This window comes from Ips typographus, linkage group LG7, assembly GCF_016097725.1.
Source record: "Ips typographus isolate SLU linkage group LG7, UJ_Ityp_2.0, whole genome shotgun sequence".
Classification (NCBI taxonomy): Eukaryota; Metazoa; Arthropoda; class Insecta; order Coleoptera; family Curculionidae; genus Ips; species Ips typographus.
In genome coordinates this window covers 4256479-4275093 of record NC_138428.1, presented here as the reverse complement: position 1 = coordinate 4275093, position 18615 = coordinate 4256479, and the positions used below count along the sequence as shown (strand labels likewise).

Sequence of the window (18615 nt, the reverse complement as noted above, 5' to 3'; positions counted from 1 at the left end):
CGGGTGAGAGATGCTTTATGAGGCGTCAGAATTAGGAATCTGGCCGTTTCTTTCGCGGATGCTTTACCGCTCGGCTCCGCCACTAAATTACCAGCTACTCGGGTTTAATATTTATCGTGTCCCGTTACGCTTTGATTTACTTTTACGGGACACTAACACAGGACGAATCAAAGAACGGTGCACAGCGTAGCGGAAAACGATTCAATTTATATTTGAGGGAATAAATCGAGCGCTGTTGCGGACAAAAGGAGCAGTCGACAGGTACGGCACGACACCCGGACCTGAACCCATCGGATATTTACAACCGATTGTTTTCGCTAATTTGATAAGAAAATTAATTGCTTGTCGTCGCCACTACTTACAACAATGCCCACGTTACCGGCCGTGCATGCCTAATTTATCGCTGGAGTTTTTGCTTTTGCGTGTGTACGAGTGACGACCGCAGATGATGACGAATGATCGCGTCACAGTGCGGACACGAAAAAACTCAGCAGACGACCATAAATACTGGACTCGAAAGACAATGGGAAAGATACATTGCGACCGTTTCTGGCCCAGACTCAGGTGGTCCCAAATTTCTAGTCAATAGGAATCATGTCCGGTTGGAATTTCGGCTGATGAATGGCTCATGCCCGAGTTTGGATATAAAGTAAAACCCGCTCACAAGTTTCAAATAATTCGATATATTTATTGCAGCTTACTTTACACATGACTGTCAACAATTTGATGATCTATAGGTATAATATATAATATTCGATATGTTTTAAAAACAAAAGATCAGCTCGTAAATGGACATAACTGTTAGCAGCGGACAAAAATACGTAAAAAGTACGAGACGAGATTTTTTTTTTGGTTTTCGCGTTGATTATTGCGCATCTAGGTTCCACTGATTACGTTTTTTTTTTTTAATAATAACATAGCTTTATTATTTATTACGACGATCTATAATAATAAGAGCAGCTTTTAAATACATAATAACGCTTTAGCTACACCTATTGATCTGGTTTTTAAAAGGTTAGTTACATTTACATATAGATACAATAATACAAAATAAAATTATTATTTATACTGTCTCAAACTTGGACAGTGGCTTTATGTACAAATAATACTATTAACTCTCTAAAGACCGTATGCACTATTCTGGTTAACAATCCATCCATGCAAAACAATTGTTATTCATATAGGACATAAACATTCCTAATTAGCAAAGTAATTGATGAATGGCTCGTCCCATTATGTCAGAAATGGGCTACGTCTCATTATTACTAACTATTCATATTATGATTACACCTAATACGTATTTTGCTTTTAGAAAAACTTAGAAATTGGGCTGCAGTAAAGTCAACCACTGAGAGAATCAGGTAACTTTATTGGTTTATCTCCCAAACAGTTGTGAGTGAAAGGTTTCCCACATATAAATCAAATTATGTGTGATATAATGGAAAAAATTACTTTACTAACTACCAAAACTGCATTCTGAAACGAGTTACATAACTAATTTGGGAATTAATAGTCTGAATGCACGTCATTCCTTAAGTGATTTTATTTATTGCCCATCGATCAATATTGGCAACATTGCATATAAATGAGAGTTTAACATTAGCTAAACTATATTTGAGTTTTGTTAGGTACGATTATTTTCACTGTTTTGGGAAGTTTGAATAGTTTGAGTTTTCTAGATTAGCTGTATTCATTGTTCTTATGTATAGATCTCCAGGCAATCCAATAGAGGCTTGAAAATAAATCAGATAAAAGCCAAAATTTGTAAATACTATTTGTTGAAAATAATGTGAAACCTTTAGAAAATACTTTTATCTTGTCATAGAACAACCAAACCTGCAAAGCATCAAGAAGATTTGGAACTCTTAGACACCATAATATGGTTTGTGGCAACTGAAAAAATACTATTCAAAGAAAATAGTGAGGAGACCTAAAACAATTCATTCAGTAGTGGAGAAGTGAACCAAGTTGGAAGTTGCTTGGTTGGATTTCCCAGCGATCATAATATTGGTAGCAATTCGACTGAAAGCAATCAGATTACTCAAAAAATGGTTTAGTTGAGTAGGCTCAAAGAAAAATACATATAAACCCTAACGATCATATCAATTTTTTCTAGTGTTGTAAGAGTAATTACTAATTGAATTGTATATTACTTTAACATACCATCACTTGATCATAGTAAAATCCTGAAACTGAAGACGAGTTATCATCAATTGATGTTGTTCCAATGTCATTTGGTTTGAATGGTAGTAGTTACTATTAAGTGCATAGGATCTTTAAAAGAATTGATAAAATTTAGAGAAAAAAAAAAGAGTTTCCAGCTCTACATTTATCCGAATATTGCACCTTTTAATGTGAGGATCACGAACAGTTAGAGCTGAAAACGATCAGAAGCACAGTCTAAAAAGGAGCGCCCTAAAGGAACAGACAATTGAGTTTTTTTTAAATATATCACATATAATACAGCACGTCAAAGAAGTGAAAGGCGTCTGTTACTTTATGTAAACTATTGTTATTTAAGTAGTATTGTCCTTTTTGGTCTTTTTCGATGAAAAAGCGCACGTGGCCAAAACAAAACTAAAGTGAACGAAATCTAACACAACCGAAGCGAAATCAGAAAGTGTCCACACAGAGGTAGATAGAACGTTAAGAGTCACCACACCACGCATTATGAAACTTTGTTCAACGCCACAGGTTTCACAGGACTGTCGGCACCTCCCGCGGAACTCAACGAGCTCGTCGTCGATGATGGGGACATTCTGGAGGATTGGGTGGTTAAACCTAGGGGAGCACTGGAAGTCGCAGATGTGCCACCCGTCAAACTGGTTTTGATCGCATTATGTTGGGCGGCCAGCGTCCTCTGGTATGTTTCCAAAAGGTTGGAGTGGGCGGCACTCTCTGCCTGTCCCGCTCCCGGCCCGTATAGACTTCTGTAAAAGTCATGAGGTCGAGCGTAGGGAGAGGTATGCAACCCGGGAGGCGGCAATCTACTGCCCAACGGTGCCATTAGCCTGCTACTGGTGTAAGTAGATCCTGGGGACGTATCGCTGGTCTCCTTGGAGGCCATATCGGCTAAACTCCAAATTCGAGGCTTGGTAGGGACACTTTGGCTCATCTGTGACGGGCTGCCCGATGATCGAGGCGGAAGGAAGGCAGGGTGGGGTGGACGCTCGTAGATTTCAGGACTGTCCGGACCACTGTCTGGTCGCGATTCACTCCATTCTGAAGGAGTGTCTGGAGCTAGACGTGAATGCGGTGGTCGGTCTCCATCTTCACTCGAAGCCGTTCCTGAATCTTTTGAGTCTGCAATAAAAAAAGCATGTTAACTACTTAACGAAAACATTTTACAAGGTAAAATAAGTAACGCTACTGACACTCTGAACTTTTGTTCAGTCGATTTGATGCTATCATTTTTTGGAGCAGTTCATCTCATCTCTTCTTCAACAACAGACTTAACGAGGGACAACTTCAGAACATATATCAACAAATAATAACTTTTGAGTAAGACCTTATGATGATTTTACAATACAGGATTGATGTAAATGTAGAAGAGAACTGGAGGAGGAAAGAGAGTTGATAACTATGCACTGATGAGTCATATTTTGAATAACAGAAGGTTGGATAAGCATAAGTTTCCATGCAGGTATAGGTTTGATTGTATGCTTTTACAAGTTATATTGTTGTTGGTTAACCACTATGGATTTGAAATCAAAGGTGTAAAAAAGTGGGCATTACCACAGAAATTAATAGAACACCCAGCAAAATTAGAGTATATGACAAATATTTGAGATAAGAACGGTATTTCCAAGTGTTACTCAGGAAATGCTTGGAACTTTGTTGAACTTACACTCGAGATAACGGCAAGGATCGGATGTTCCCCAAACATAAGTAAATTTTTGCAATAAATATTTTGATAGTTATTTCAGTTGAAAATCAAACTCACCAAGAATATCTTTTCCATCAGTACTCTTGTGGTCTTGATCATCATCGTCGTTATTATTATCATCGTCTTCCACCCTATTCCTAGGCTCCCAGGTCATTTTGTTCTCCTTCTTCAGCCTTCGCCTGGCATTAGCAAACCACGTGGAAACCTGAAACAAACCATTCACGTTAGGTTCAATTTAAGAAACTACTACAAGAAGCAAATCACTCACCTGAGTCAAAGTCATTTTGGTGATAATAGCCAGCATGATCTTCTCCCCCTTGGTAGGGTAAGGGTTCTTTTTATGCTCATTCAACCACGCCTTGAGGGTGCTGGTGGTCTCGCGGGTAGCATTTTTTCTACGGGCCCCGTTCAGGTCCATGGCGTAACTGCAACAACAAAATTACTTGAATACGGTCCTGGTGGAACGCGGTTTTGAGGATTGGAAAGCAGCGGCGCGTGAGCGATTCGCCCTCCGAATTTTCGAATTAGCAATCTCTATGGAAACACGGCGTGCAATCACGTATACATTCGGAAGGGTTGAGTTATTATTTCCGGCTTCGCGATTTAATAAGCGCCCACTTCGGTCGCATTTCCTGATGGCAGAACGACTTTTTGTACGGATTTTTTACCCCCAAAACGGTTTCAATGCGATTGCCAGTTGGTCAATTCACGAGAAGAATTAGATTAGTTTACACACATAATCATGGCATTAATGTCTCTGGTATAGATATGATGGAGGAAACTGCCAAATCAAAAGTAACAAAAATCGTACAACTCATCAATCAAATCAGATCGAACTGTACACTGTACGAACCCTTAAAATTAATAACAATACTTAATACCTAAGAAGGCAAGATAAACAACAGATCAGTTGAAAATCAAGGTTTTTTCTCTAATTTTCAAATTACCTTTCTAATCTAAACACTAAAAAGTAATCTGTAATTAGCAAAACCACATTAAACATCAATAAAAAAGCAAAATTTGGTTACAACATAACAAAGGACTAACGGGTTTTACTTTTAAATTCATGTTGATTTTAAGCCATTGAACCTTGATTTAATTCTGTTTTTGCAAGAACATGTAAAAGAAAAAGCAGTGCATTGGTTGTTTTTGGTTCTAGCTTGATGAAAATCATGGCAGAGAGCCAGTAATCCAAGACATTACAAACAAAAATATGGTATAGAGACTTAATAACTTATTGATACAAGAAATGCTAGTGAGATTTTTATAACCAAAGTTTCTTCGAATTTTTGATAAGTCTATCTATGAACCAACAAAGTAATCTCTTCTACTGAAAATCAATAGAAGCTAAACTAATTCCTAATTTTTTCCTGAATCAATAGAACGTATTTTTGATTCCACATATAAATATTTTCAGTATTTGTCTGGCCTCACAATTATTTCAAAAATTCTAAATTATTTGAGAAAAGTTATGCATTTGCTTTTTAATATACACGGTTTACAACCCCATTTCAGGTTAGATAATGATAATAAGTCATGATTGACTGACTTAAAGTATGTTAAACGATTGCAAGTAATATTACTGATACAAGGATTTCCAATGCTAAAAATAGGGCGGTACCTGTATGTAATAATTTATTAAGTACTTGACATTCCTGAGAAACAATAAATAAAAAAAAAATTAGACCATGAGATATTCCAAGATTATTGTTTATAACGTTTTTTCCTGTTGAAGAAAATTGATTTTAGTTATGTGATAACGACAGACCGAAATCAAATAATAATGAAGAATGTTGCTGGCGAGTGTATAATTAATATAAAAAGAATTGTGGTTTAATTTTGATTGCTAATATTGAGGAGAATATACCTAATTACTCACATTTTCCCATTTTGTATTGACAATTAGTTGTAAACAGTATTACAAAAATAGTTAATGAACTAATTGTTTTTAGCATAGCTGGTAGAGCTTTTCAAACTATATTTCTGTTAATCTGAGACTCATTTAAATTTCTTCTTGTTAAACTTCTTCAGATATGCAAAGATTGCAAACATTTGGTACAAAATGCATCTTACTCAACATCAACTTACAAAAATTCTGAGTTTCTTTTATTAATTTTCTGAGCAACATGGAGACAAATTACAGATTTTGTTGCAGCATTTATTTAGAAATACCATGTACTCGAGAACCCAAGAAAAACAGAACTGAGGACAAAAGAGACTTGGTTGTGTAACTGGTTGTATTAGTATCTATGGAACAGGTTTAGAAACTTTAATGTCAACTGTCTTTTATTTTATGTTTGGTGCTATTTTCTTGTGTAATTTCTGAAAGCAGTTAAATATGATACATTGCAAAACCGTAATCGAACAGTTCTATAGAATGTTAGATTCCATTGGAATATCTTTGTTATACGAAAACTCATCAAGGTCCGGATGATTATTGTAGCTGATCTGCCATATTCGGTGGAAGTGCAATTTAACTAAACGAACAAAATAAATGAGAAATCTAGAACAAGGTAGTACCGCATAAATTACTGCCATTGCTCTAATTATCGCGTCGTGAAGTTTTTTGAGTGACATTTTGGGAGGGAAAAAAGTGGAAGACTCTCCTCGTCACTAGGATATTAAAATCCTGTCGTGTTCATCTCGGGGGGCGCATTATCCGTCGGGAACACCAGAAAAATTTGCTGACATTTTTGACAAAGCGGCAGATGTGACTGATTCGCACGTAGGGGTCGTTAATATTAAAACGGATCTGTCTCGGTGTTTATGAAAAAGTCAGCGCAATCTGCCCTTCGCGGATCTAAAAAGGATCGATAACGTATCTTTAATAACTCTGTATGGTGCGGGTCGGGACGTGACGGGGGCCAGTAAACAGCCGGAGCCATTCATTAAAAGATTTAAAGCTTGTCAATTAAAAATTAATCATTTCGTAAATATGAGTGACGATAGGCATGAACGACTAATTACACAATTATTGTTTTGTTATTAAAATAGTGAATGAGTCGTCCTGACCGCACACATCGACTTATACCGGGGGGACCCTGGTGTATCTCCAATAACATTCAACTCAGTTGCAGACGAAAAAAATAGAGAAATGGAAATAAAAAATCCTTATAACTACTTCATAAACTAAACTCTCGAAGGGTAATTGGCAGGTGGAAATAAAAGGTTTCAATAATCGGTCAGAATAATTGAATTGCCCCTGGTAATTGATCACCCATGAATTAGCAATAAAATTCGTTTTCGGAACACTTTTCTGCCGTTGCATCTATTCTATTATGTAAGCGTGTTTTATTGGTTTTATTTTGGCCTCACACAACGTAGTTTTAGACTTTTTCCCTCTATTATTAATCCTTAAATTAGTTCTTCGACTAATAACAATTATAAGATTTATAGCAGTTATGTCAACAAAAACCCAAAAAACTGACGTAAAAGACATACAATTTTCGTGGATGCTGGGGACGCAATGGGATTTGCATTATTTTAAATCCGATCGGTTTTGGCCGCTCCTGTCCGATTTTTTTTTCAGTTCTTTTTAGTGTCTGCGAATTTCGACATTCGCGTCAATTTAACTTTTAATCTCTATGGGGATAATTTCTTTCTATAATGCGCTCCCAAAAACCTCTAAAAGTGTAACTTTAATATCCTAAATGACGTGAAATAGCTTTAGATTTGAGGATAGCGTTTATTACTTTAATGATATTTTTGAAAAGGACAATTAGTATAGCAAAGTTTTATACTATGACACTAGGTAATTTATTGGAAAATGAGTTGTAAATGAGTAAAATCCCGTTAGATTTCAGTCTAGAAACCTAGAGCTCATCTAAGTTTGTAGAATATAGTTAAAAATCTGGATGGATGTGAAAACTTCAGAAAAACTTCTCTATACTATACTAGAAACATCATCATATAGTTCTCCTGAACTATATAACGACAACAAGATTAACTCATACTGAACAATCAGTCTACCAGATGACAAATTCGATTGAAACCGTAGAGGAAAACAGTTCTAGTGGAAAATTTCAAACTTATTGTTATTGAGGTGTTAAAGTCGGGAGTTAATTTGGACGTAGGATGGCATAAAGCCCTAAACAAGTTTAAGAAAGACCGGGGTAGAAAAGGAATTTAAATCAATCTTTATTAAAACCTGGGCGAGTGTAAAGATCTCGAGGACCGATCCCCGGCCCTGTAAAATCCCAGCCCGGAGGCTTATCCCCCTCGAACAATAAGTGTAAATGGAAATAATGGCATCAAGTCCCGGAGGTCGCAGTTTCAATTATAACTATATAATCTGATGTATTATTCAGCAGAAGTTGACAGTCAGTTTTCCCGGGGGAGACTTTTGCGAAAAGTGGGATGAATATCGTCGTACTCGGGAGGACGACCGTAGTTTTTCTCTTACTTTTCATAGTTGTTCATATGATTGATAAGGACGCCATTTTTCCAGTCGAAAACGCTTAATAATCTAATCGGGAGTCAATTAAAATTCTACCGCTTTATCGGCGCGAAATATCGTCGACCAGTTCTTTTAACAGATGTTTGCTTCACATTCTCGACTGTCATGATTTATGCATCCTCTGGACACGATACGTTTAATGTTTATTGGACGGGAATTACTTTTACTAATTGAAACGATAGTTTAATAAATAACCATAAATTTTAGCGGGTCATGTCGTTAGGTTATCGTTCAGTTCCGCGAAATGTTATGCTCTCCAAACTTTTCTCGTTATGTAAAGAAGACTTGTTGGCGTCAACTAGCTTTACGTACATCAACGCAACAACTAATTATCTTTTGAGAAAAAATTGCTTTGATGCTTTTTTACCTTGGCGCTTTGTCGTTTTTTCGTTTCTGGATCGCATTGTTATGAGAGCGCCACCACGAAATCACTTTCTGATTAACAGACCTAAAAAAAGTGCATCTAAAAAAAGATAAAAAAATGTAATCTGAGCTGTTTTAGTGTAAATACTTTCACGGAAATTTAATGATACTTCATGAAAGTTAACGATATTTTATGCTGAACTGCATTGCGTGGACACCTACCATATTTTATTAACTTTCAATGGTTTTGCGATTTACGATCTCTCAGAAATTGCAGTAAGAACATAGTATAACGCAAACCTTAAAGCTTCATGTCAGAAATTAAATTCCACAGCTATTTTTCTGTGATAACGTCTACAAAACCTGTATCGTCGTTAAAATTTATTCATTATTTCTGTAATTCTGGGGTTTTTCAAACCAAATTGTGGTACATCAGAGCCTTTCAGACTCCAGAGAAGTACTGACATACCCAACTAGGTTTGTGATACAGAAACAGCGGTCCATCAAAGTTTAAAACCGACTAAAAATTACATTTTAAAGCTATAGAATTAATTTTAGTAAGTTTAGTAAAAATTGAAGCAATCAATATGTTCAAAAAGCATAATGGTGGTTTTAGCTCTTAAACAACAAAATTTAAATTCTTAAACTTGAATACTTTAAAGAGTGTTTTGGTGTTTTGTCAAAGTTCAGAAAGAAAAAGAAACATTTCATAGCATTTTTGCATAAAGTATGTATGTTCTATTTTAATAAAATCTCTACAGCTCTTCTACAGAATGATTTAGACCTTCTTGTGATAAGCTTTAATACTTTTAATTTTATGAGACACCCTGTATAATTAAAATTTATCTAGAAATATAGTAGAGATTAGTATCAAACATTTTCATCTATCTTATTTATATAGTTTTCTTCTAAAATTAGAAATGAAGCTTGTAATGGGGTGATCTAAACTGCTCGTCAAAAAACAGCAACATTTTTAGTCTTTTTTGAGCGGCTATATCTTCAAATTGAGTCACTCGGTTTTAATAATTTTTTTGAGGATTAAAATGTAATTTCTTTACTTTTCTGACGACCTAAATGATCTTTTTGAAAGTTGCCACGTATCCGAGTATACAGAGTGTGACTGAAGTGTAGGCAAAAAAGGAAAAATTCGGTCTAACACCATTTCTCGCAAAAATATTTTTTGGATTTCACATCAACCTTAATCGAGTCTTGTGGTCAATATCTCTAGACGTTTTCGCCAGTTTGGCGATTAAGGACCGTTTACAAAATTTGTTGCAAAATTTTTAAATTTTGGTTTATTTTAATTCTCTTGCTAAGATTTATGATAAAACATATAATTTTTATCAAAATTTGTTTGGGTCACCCTGTAGTTTTTTACTTAAATTAAGTAGTTTTACGTGTAACCTTGCTAATCCCGTACTTATTGTTCACAAGACTCGATAAATTTTATTGTGAAATCCAAAAAATATTTTTGCGAGAAATTGGTTTAGACCGAATTTTTCGTTTTTTGACTACACCACAGTTACACCCTGTATACTCGGATCCGTGGCAACTTTCAAAAAGATCATCTAGGTCATCAGAAAAAGAATGAAAATATCTTTTAATCCTCAAAAAAATTAATAAAATCGAGTAAAACAATTTGAAGAAACAGCCGCTCAAAAAAGACCAAAAACTTTGTTATTTCATTCTTTTTGACAAGCAATTTATAATCAATCAATAACCTTGTTACAAATGTACAAATTTCTTTGAAAGACTACAAAGAAGTTGAGGTGGTGCAAAACGAATCACTCTGTACACATACATAATGAACGAGTACAAATTTTCAGGTTAAATATCATTTAGTGAGTTGAAGGTTAAAAATTGAATAGACAAGCAAAACTCGTTACGAAGTACCGGCCCGGGTATAATCATTCATAAACTGTCCTCCATTGTGTTTAACCGATGTTTTCGAAAATAAACGCTGGTTAATTAGTTGAAAACTTGGAAAAACGCCCAGAAACGTCGGCCCCGGGCTCAAAGGAGCACATTACGGTCGTGATTGATTCCACAAAACAATACCGCTTTCTCAATAAAGAAGAAAACTCCTAACCACCCCTTTTCGTCTCTGCCACCCCAAATTAGACTCGTTAAAATCGCATCTGCATAATCAGGGTTTAATACACAATGTTAATTTTTTCCGATGTCTAATCCATCATGGCGTGCGATGGTACCACCTCTACGCGCAAAACGGGTTGAGGTGCGTTCGACCATAAAACCGACTCTGTATATAACCCAGCTGTCGGCCATTAACGAGACTGTCATCCGAGGAAAAAACTTCTTTTTTTTTGTTTCGGTTTTGATGCAACGCTTATTAATCTCTGATGATGGTAGCCTGAATCGCTAAGAAGTGTGAAAAGGATGAGGGACAAAAGTCATGTCCCCACTGCAACTTATAAAGCTATTAGTAAATGAAATCTTCATGCTATTAGTTTGTATGTAGATAAACCTACAAATTAACGGTTTCTGGTATATTTTGATGAATTATGTTGTTATGTGGTGAATAATTTACTGACAATGATGATCGTGTCTGAACCAGAACAACCAGACAAAATTACATTTCTTCCCCCCTCCTTTTCTTTTCCCAGAAATGTATTTTTCAAAAAATACATTTCTGGGAAAGATGTTCATATCATTTTTACTGTTAATTCAGTACTACAACTAAAAATCATGTTTTTGTGGCATCCTCACTTTAGTAGACAGGAAAGTGAACTTAGTTTCCAGGGCTGTAATAAATATTTACTTCAGTCAGACTGTACTGACACTAAAACTAATGAAAAATCACTTCTTTAAACTGCATTTACCCAGTTACGGGCCTGACTATTCCTGCAATATCACCGGAACTAACAAATGCCATTAATTTTTTTAAATTACACTACGTTACGTAAAGTAAACCAACGATTAACACCTGTAAGGACGCATTAATACTGTTATTTGCTAGTTTAGCAAAAACAGGATCAAACTGGCCACCTTGTATGGCGCCCCTGAACACTTGGACCGAGCTGTCCCACTTTTCCGGATTCTAATGCCCCCCCGACCCGATAAGGATCTGTGTGACAAACAATAAATCAATAAACAACTGTTAAGTGAATAAACATGAGCAATACTGCTCGTTGTTATGCAAGACTGACAAATCGGAAGTGTCGACCGTTTCCTCCGCGTCCTTTCGGACAGATGTTACGGTACATTAGAGACGTTTTGCCTTAAAATTGTTTACCGACTGTCCCGTTACAGTTTCAAGACCCTGTAGATCCACGGGGGCCCGTTAAGGCGATACCTCCCTAATGCGACTTGCCACGTGATCGGAAGTTGTAAATAGCGCTGTCGTTGAACATTCAGGTCTCGACCGGCAAGTTGATGATGATAACATTACGCTCGAATGACTGTATTGTTTTAAAAGGTGTTGAATGGCCATTTCCGTAAAGGGAAGTCGTTTTGTAATACCCCCCTTGCCCCTCTAGTTGACTGGTCATAGCCGAAAATCATAAATTTTGATGTATATTCAAGTGTCTTTTGAGAAATTACCATAAGTCAGCACGACCATTTAGTAATCGATCCTTGCTACCAAATTTTTTGAATTACATACAAATTTCAATACAAGCAATACCAGAAAGAGCTACGGTTAAAAGTGCTTGAAAACATGAAGAAGAAGTTTGTGAAGCAAAGAGCACCAGAATAAAAGAACTTGTAGCTTAGTATACTGCAGCATATGATGAAGAGGATGAAAGTAAAAAAGTTAGTATAGAAAACACCGTAGAATCTAAAGCAAGAGATGAAAAAGACACATATTGGGTCATTTCGTACACATCAGTCTAAACTATACAGTATGTCATATTTTAAATAATAGGACATATAATTCATCAGTTGCACAGAAAACAGAAATGATTCATTGATCTATAAGAGTGAGAATTATGCTTTTTACTTCACAACACAACACAAAAACCAAAAAATATGGAGACGATATGAACAAAAGTGATGCTGATAAAGATGATTTCAATCACAACGAGATGGAAGCACCTGAAGATTTCTTCAAAGATGTTGAAAAATATAATGAAAGTAAAACGATATGTATTATAAAAAAAAATAAAGAAGAGTCAGAATGTTTGCAGTGTTGTCCAAGTGTATATGTATTACCATTAATTGGAAAACGCTTTTCACTAATAGAAAATATGTGATTCTAGAATAAATCTATTACTTAGCTATGTTTTCAGAACCCATCCCCAAAAACCATTTATTCCATTTAACTCGTATAAAGTAAAAGAAAGTGAGTAAAACATTTAGGAAATCGACTATTTCTATAGTTAGAAGTGGGGAAAAAACTACGGGGGTGTGTTAAGTCCCGTATCTCTTCAAATACGAAGGGTGTGCGTAATGTCCATTATCGCACTAAATAATAAATGACGAACGTCCTTCCTAAAGGGCTTAACCGCACTCGGGATTGTCCCGCGGTGACCTTAAGGCCGGATCAATCACCGAAGAAAAATGGCTCCGCCAGGGATTCGTAATGGAGAAAAATGGTCCGGAATCTTAATGGAGAAACTTACCCGTTGAAGGGGTAACCGGCAAACGCGGTATCGTAGGGATGGTAGACGGATGGGTAAGGCCAGCCGGCGGCACCGGCCGCCAGGTTCTCCTTCAGTTCTAAGCCGGCAGCCTGCAAAAAAAAAACAGAAATAATACGTCTTTATATGATACCCACGCTATTTAATAAAAACCAAGCAAAGCACAAAAGCAATAGACCGTAAATCAGGATTGGAGAGTGGCCGTGTGTAACTTCATTACGGCCGGTTGTTATTAATCACTGGCAGTTTGTTTGCCAAATGGCTAAAGCTGGCTGGCTGCCTGCGGTTTTATTTTTGCGCAAGGTTCAGTGTCAGAGTGGTACCGAATGAGTTTCAACACTTTAATATACTGGATGGCACCACAAATTTTATCTGAGAAAATTGTTTCCTAAATATAACGTGACAGCAACCATACCATCCAACTTTTAATGTTATTATTTTCTTTAAATGCCTAGAGAAATACCAAAATCCTGGGCAAACATTTTTTATGCCTATACCAGTTAGTAACAATCTTAATACACAGGCAAGAAAAATTTCATGCAATTTTCCATACAAAATCACAGTTAGGAAAGGGAAATAATATCCAGAATCCACTTCTAAGAGATATTCCCTATTACCCCAACTGTAGTAGATATATTACTATGTGGATTTCATATATTTTGGTGTATTTACGTATGGTAAAAGCATCTCTCTTAAAATGTCAATAAGACCAAATATATGGTGATTAGTAAAACTCCAGTCCAACCAGGTAGCGTGTATATAAACAATAAGCCAGTTGAGAGGAAGGCAAAGTTCACTTATCTCGGCTGCACATTGAACGGGGACTGGGATCCCTCACAGGAGATAAAACATAGAATTGAAATAGCGAGAAGTACGTTTATGCAGATGAGACCGCTCCTGTCAGGTCGAGATCTGAATTTGGCTCTAAAGAAGAGAATATAGTCATGTGTTATATATACTCCACTCTTCTGTTGCACGCTGTCAGACGATATGGAAAAAAAGCTGCAAGTTTTTTAAATGTGGATTTTCAGAAGAATTCTTAGAATCTCTTGGACAGAAAGAATTACAAACGAAGAAGTACTCCGAAGAATGGGATGTGAGCCTGAAATCATGCATATCATGAGAAATAACAAATACAGAATTCTCCAAAACATAATCCAAAGCAAAGGCCAAGGCCGACGAGGGCCTGAAAGAAGAAGAATTTCATGGCTAGCTAACCTGCGAAAATGGTTCGGCGCAACATCTACTGAACTGTTCCGATGCGCAGCCAATAAGATCCATGATAGCCAACGTCCCTAATCGGATAGGGCAATAGAAGAAGAGAAGAAGAATAGCATCTTACGAAAGTTCTGCGGGATTCAAAAACCTTCACAGTCATTTTTCAACGGTATTCTCTCCAAATCAAATTAAGCCATCTTTTCACATATATTTCTAAGTTTCCTATTTCTTCTTAACGTTATCTTTAGAAGGTTTTAACAGATTTATCTACAGAAGATTCGTTCTTACAGGTTCCAAGTGTAGTAGCTCCAAGTTTGGTGTAGCACATATCAGAAGATTGTAGAAGAGCTAAACTGAATAACGTGACTCATTGAAATTAAGAGTATACCAACGAATCCTTTACTCATAAATTACTCACTTTTACAAATATGACTTATTCTATTTAGTCTGAGGAAATAGTTTTATAGACAAATGAAATAAAATATCTCTGGTACTCTAAAGGACATAGAGGAAGAAAGTTTTCTACAATTCGAGAAATTCTGAAGATGACCAAAAAATTTTCTAAGAGAGGTTGACTTGACATTCTTACTCCTTGAATGGAACATTGAAAACTTGAAAACTTTGTGAGAAGAAAACGGATGCAAAACTTTTGAAATTTACTGAAGACTCTAGGTACCTGAAACAAGTCAAATTTAAGTTGGGAATTTAGAAATTCTGGTGGTTAAGTGAGAATAGAAGCACCGATTAGATGAAATAACACTGTGAGAAATCAAAATCTTCTATCCAAACAAACATTGAAACATTAGTGATTCTTTTCAAATTTGACAGTAAAACATTCATCCATGCGTCCTTTAACTGAAACTGAAAGATGAAAATTCCAAGGGATATCACGACTGCCCACTTGCTGCCTTAACCAGAACCCAAACAATGCTGCATTGTAATCTAAATACACGAGTGGACCGGCCGGGAAATATAATATTACATTTTCAACAAACAAACAATAGGTGTCCACCGAAGCACAAGAAGACTACTGTATGTTTAATTCAAACATGCCAAACAATTAGTCGATCGCCTACAATGGGGCTTAATTGCTTTGTTTTTACCTGGGAGCGTGTTTTTACGCTCGTTCATCGTGGGTTGAGCGGAGGCATTTGAATTCTCTGTTACCATGTAACTGTGAAGAAAAACCTCCTTATAAATGAATAAGAACTAAATTTTGAAACAGAACCAGGTAACGGATCGTGAAGTGGTAATGACACATCACTTTTCAGTACTTTCAATAAAATCACACGCGTGTAGAAATGTTACACACACACACATACAGGAAAAAATCTATAGGAAAACAGTAGCTCTACTTCTAGGAGGGCATCACGCAACATTACAATACAAACGCGAATACATTAGTCGCATGAGATTTAAATAATCATAATACTAATAATAATAATAATTCCGCAACTGTTTTTTTTTTTTCTAAATGCTGCATGAAATATGGCTGTGTGTCTCTTGAGAAACAAACGGCCGTCTCATTATCTCGTTCTTTCGTCGCTATGCGAACGAATTTTTTTCTGTTAACCTCAATTGCACCCGCAGATAACTATCGCCAGCTAAGAGAATGAGTTAACGTTACGCTTATGTAAAACACCACATTAATTAGCGGAGATTTGAATGTAAAAGACCATACGAACAAATGTTTACAGTGGGTTTGTATGTTAATGTCCAAGCCCACAAGTTCGGAACTGTTTAATGTGTAATCGAGTGGAGTTTTCTTGAAATTACCTTAAGGTCAAAGTCTCATGTTAATCAAAGATTAGTTTGGAAAAATATTTACTTGCTTTCTTCCCTTGGAGACAACCAGAGGAGTTGTAGTTACAGACAACAGTGAGTTGCAACAAAAAAGCTGAATGTGTGGAATTAACACTAATGACACCACTTTGAGCGACATATCATTTGGTCTATCATTACAAATTTCAAGGAAATCCACGACAATTGACTGAAGTAACGCAAATGCTTGAAGAGTGCAAGGTTATTTGATAGCAAAACGTAAAACTGTTGGTAAATTAGCTCTGATAATTACTGAAGCGGTGAATCATTCATTGATTTTAAGTATTGCACTAATTCATACAGGGTGTTCAATAGTGGATAGTGAAGAGATCTGGATCAATCTGAAATGTTGCTTGTTTATGTAATGATCAGCAACCTTGCTATATAAAATCTAACATCCTGTAGATTGATGTTATAAATTCAGAGTTTCAATCTGACAAACAACATTGACAGCCAACAACCAACCAATGTTAGCCAAAATTTTGAATTTGATTGGTTAGTAAGTAGATTGAGCTTAGTGGTTTGAGACTATTGTAAAGTCAGCCTCACGTGATACCTGGCACATAACCGTCACAATAGTCTAGTCTACATGTATAATAGCTATTTATGTACTAAGGGCGTTAGAGAGAACATAATGGACATTATGTTTCACCTAATTCAGCAATTATTTACTGTTGCTGGCATTGAAAAGTAAGGTATACCTTGACCGGTATGTTGTTTAGTGTTTATTTTACCTGAATGATGTGACTTTGATAGTCCTGTCAGTTAGTGAAAATGGCAAAAGCTGGAAGAAATTTTAAAAAATATAAGAAAATTCAGCAAAAGCTAACGAAAGTTTATTACCTAAAAAGTTAAGAGCATCCTAAGGTAAGCGGGCGTTATGATAACGTCCGTCTGTAATGCCCTCAAGTTGTTATAAACACTATATAATATGTTTTCAAGGTATTATGTATTCTCATAACGTATAGGTGAAACATAAATAATTTTTATTCAATTTGCTAAAAAGTGGTCTAACAATTCTTACTACTGTTTTGTAGCTTGTGCCAAAATTGAATCAAATTTCTTGCCTAAAACAAAACTTACCGTTGAAGTATAAAACGGCGCCTGATCAGCTCCCAAAGCCGGAAAATAAGCGGCCATTCCTTCAGGATAGGGGGCGCTATACATGCTGAGAGCTGGCAACCCTGGAACTCCAGCACCTGACAATCAACTTTACTTAGTACCAGGTTTAGAACAACAACTATTTGAACTAACCTGCTAAACGTTGGTAGCCCAGCAACTCGTACTGGCAGGAACAAACAGTCTGACCGGTAATTGGGTCGGTAAAAATGGGCCGCCCAGTATCGCAGCAGCGTTGGGCAGGCGCGGGCGGTGTGCCAGGAGTTGGCGCTGATGACGTCACGGCCATGCTAGAGGGTGGTGGTGGGGTGGTTTGGGACGGGCCCGACGATACTGCACTCTGTAACAATACATTGCTAGTGTGAAACAGTTGTCTGTCTCTTTTCAGTCTTTTTGTGTAAAAAGAGAAGCATTTGGAAGAGTGCGCTAACTAAGTAATAGGATTTAACGGGCCGGCGGGTTTTTAGGAATTACCGCCCTTATTGCGACGACACGTAAGGGTGTAAAGGGCCCGTTATACGAGATATGCACACCTCGATGAATCCCCTGTAATGGCGTAAATTTTAGGGGTGCACGCCCCAAAATGGTTGTCCTGTGATCCTGTTCTGTGATTTTTTTCATTAAGTTTCCATTTGTTCCAGCTCCAACCACAAGACGGTTAAGTGGAACTATAAAAATGGCGAGTTAACCGCTATGTCCTATATATCAATATAATATTTACTTCCAAAAAAATCTGTTTTAATATCGCCATAATCCTGGGGAATAGTGTCGTAAATCCCTCGTAAAAATCCTTTCATAATAGGTCGAATATGATCTATAAAAGCGTTTTATTGGCTTGAACTGTTTAACGGGGCAGCTTATTAAGAGGAGGCGACAGTTAACTTCTCTGGACGCGACCACTAGATCGTCAGAGTCGTTCTTAAAGCATAAAGTGAGGTTATGTTTGTTCCTTGCATTAAGTGCCTAAATACAAACAAGTCTGCAAGGATAAGTTTGGTTAAAGTTACATTAAGTAGACTTTAAGTAAAGTAGATTACACCTTTAGTGTAGCTAATGACATAACAGTGACATAAGAACCGTCAGTAATGTTATAATAACGCTTACTGAGTAGAGAATAATCACAAAAACTGGTACACTGATAACGATAATGATTT

The 18615-nt window shown here is 36.5% G+C and overlaps 1 protein-coding gene across 1 annotated transcript in view; it reads right to left on the bottom strand.

Annotated features, from left to right (window-relative positions):
• Positions 1 to 663: 663 nt before the first annotated feature.
• The window catches only part of mirr (iroquois-class homeodomain protein mirror), a 30232-nt gene continuing 12280 nt past the window's right edge, over positions 664 to 18615 (bottom strand). Inside the window, exons 2-7 of the mRNA XM_081983501.1 lie at positions 17597 to 17801; positions 17426 to 17541; positions 13286 to 13395; positions 4155 to 4311; positions 3944 to 4091; positions 664 to 3303 (exon numbers count right to left, since the gene is read on the bottom strand). Coding sequence (XP_081839627.1) covers positions 2669 to 3303; positions 3944 to 4091; positions 4155 to 4311; positions 13286 to 13395; positions 17426 to 17541; positions 17597 to 17801 — 1371 coding nt within the window. The 3' untranslated portion in view covers positions 664 to 2668. The remainder of the gene's footprint in view (positions 3304 to 3943; positions 4092 to 4154; positions 4312 to 13285; positions 13396 to 17425; positions 17542 to 17596; positions 17802 to 18615) is intronic.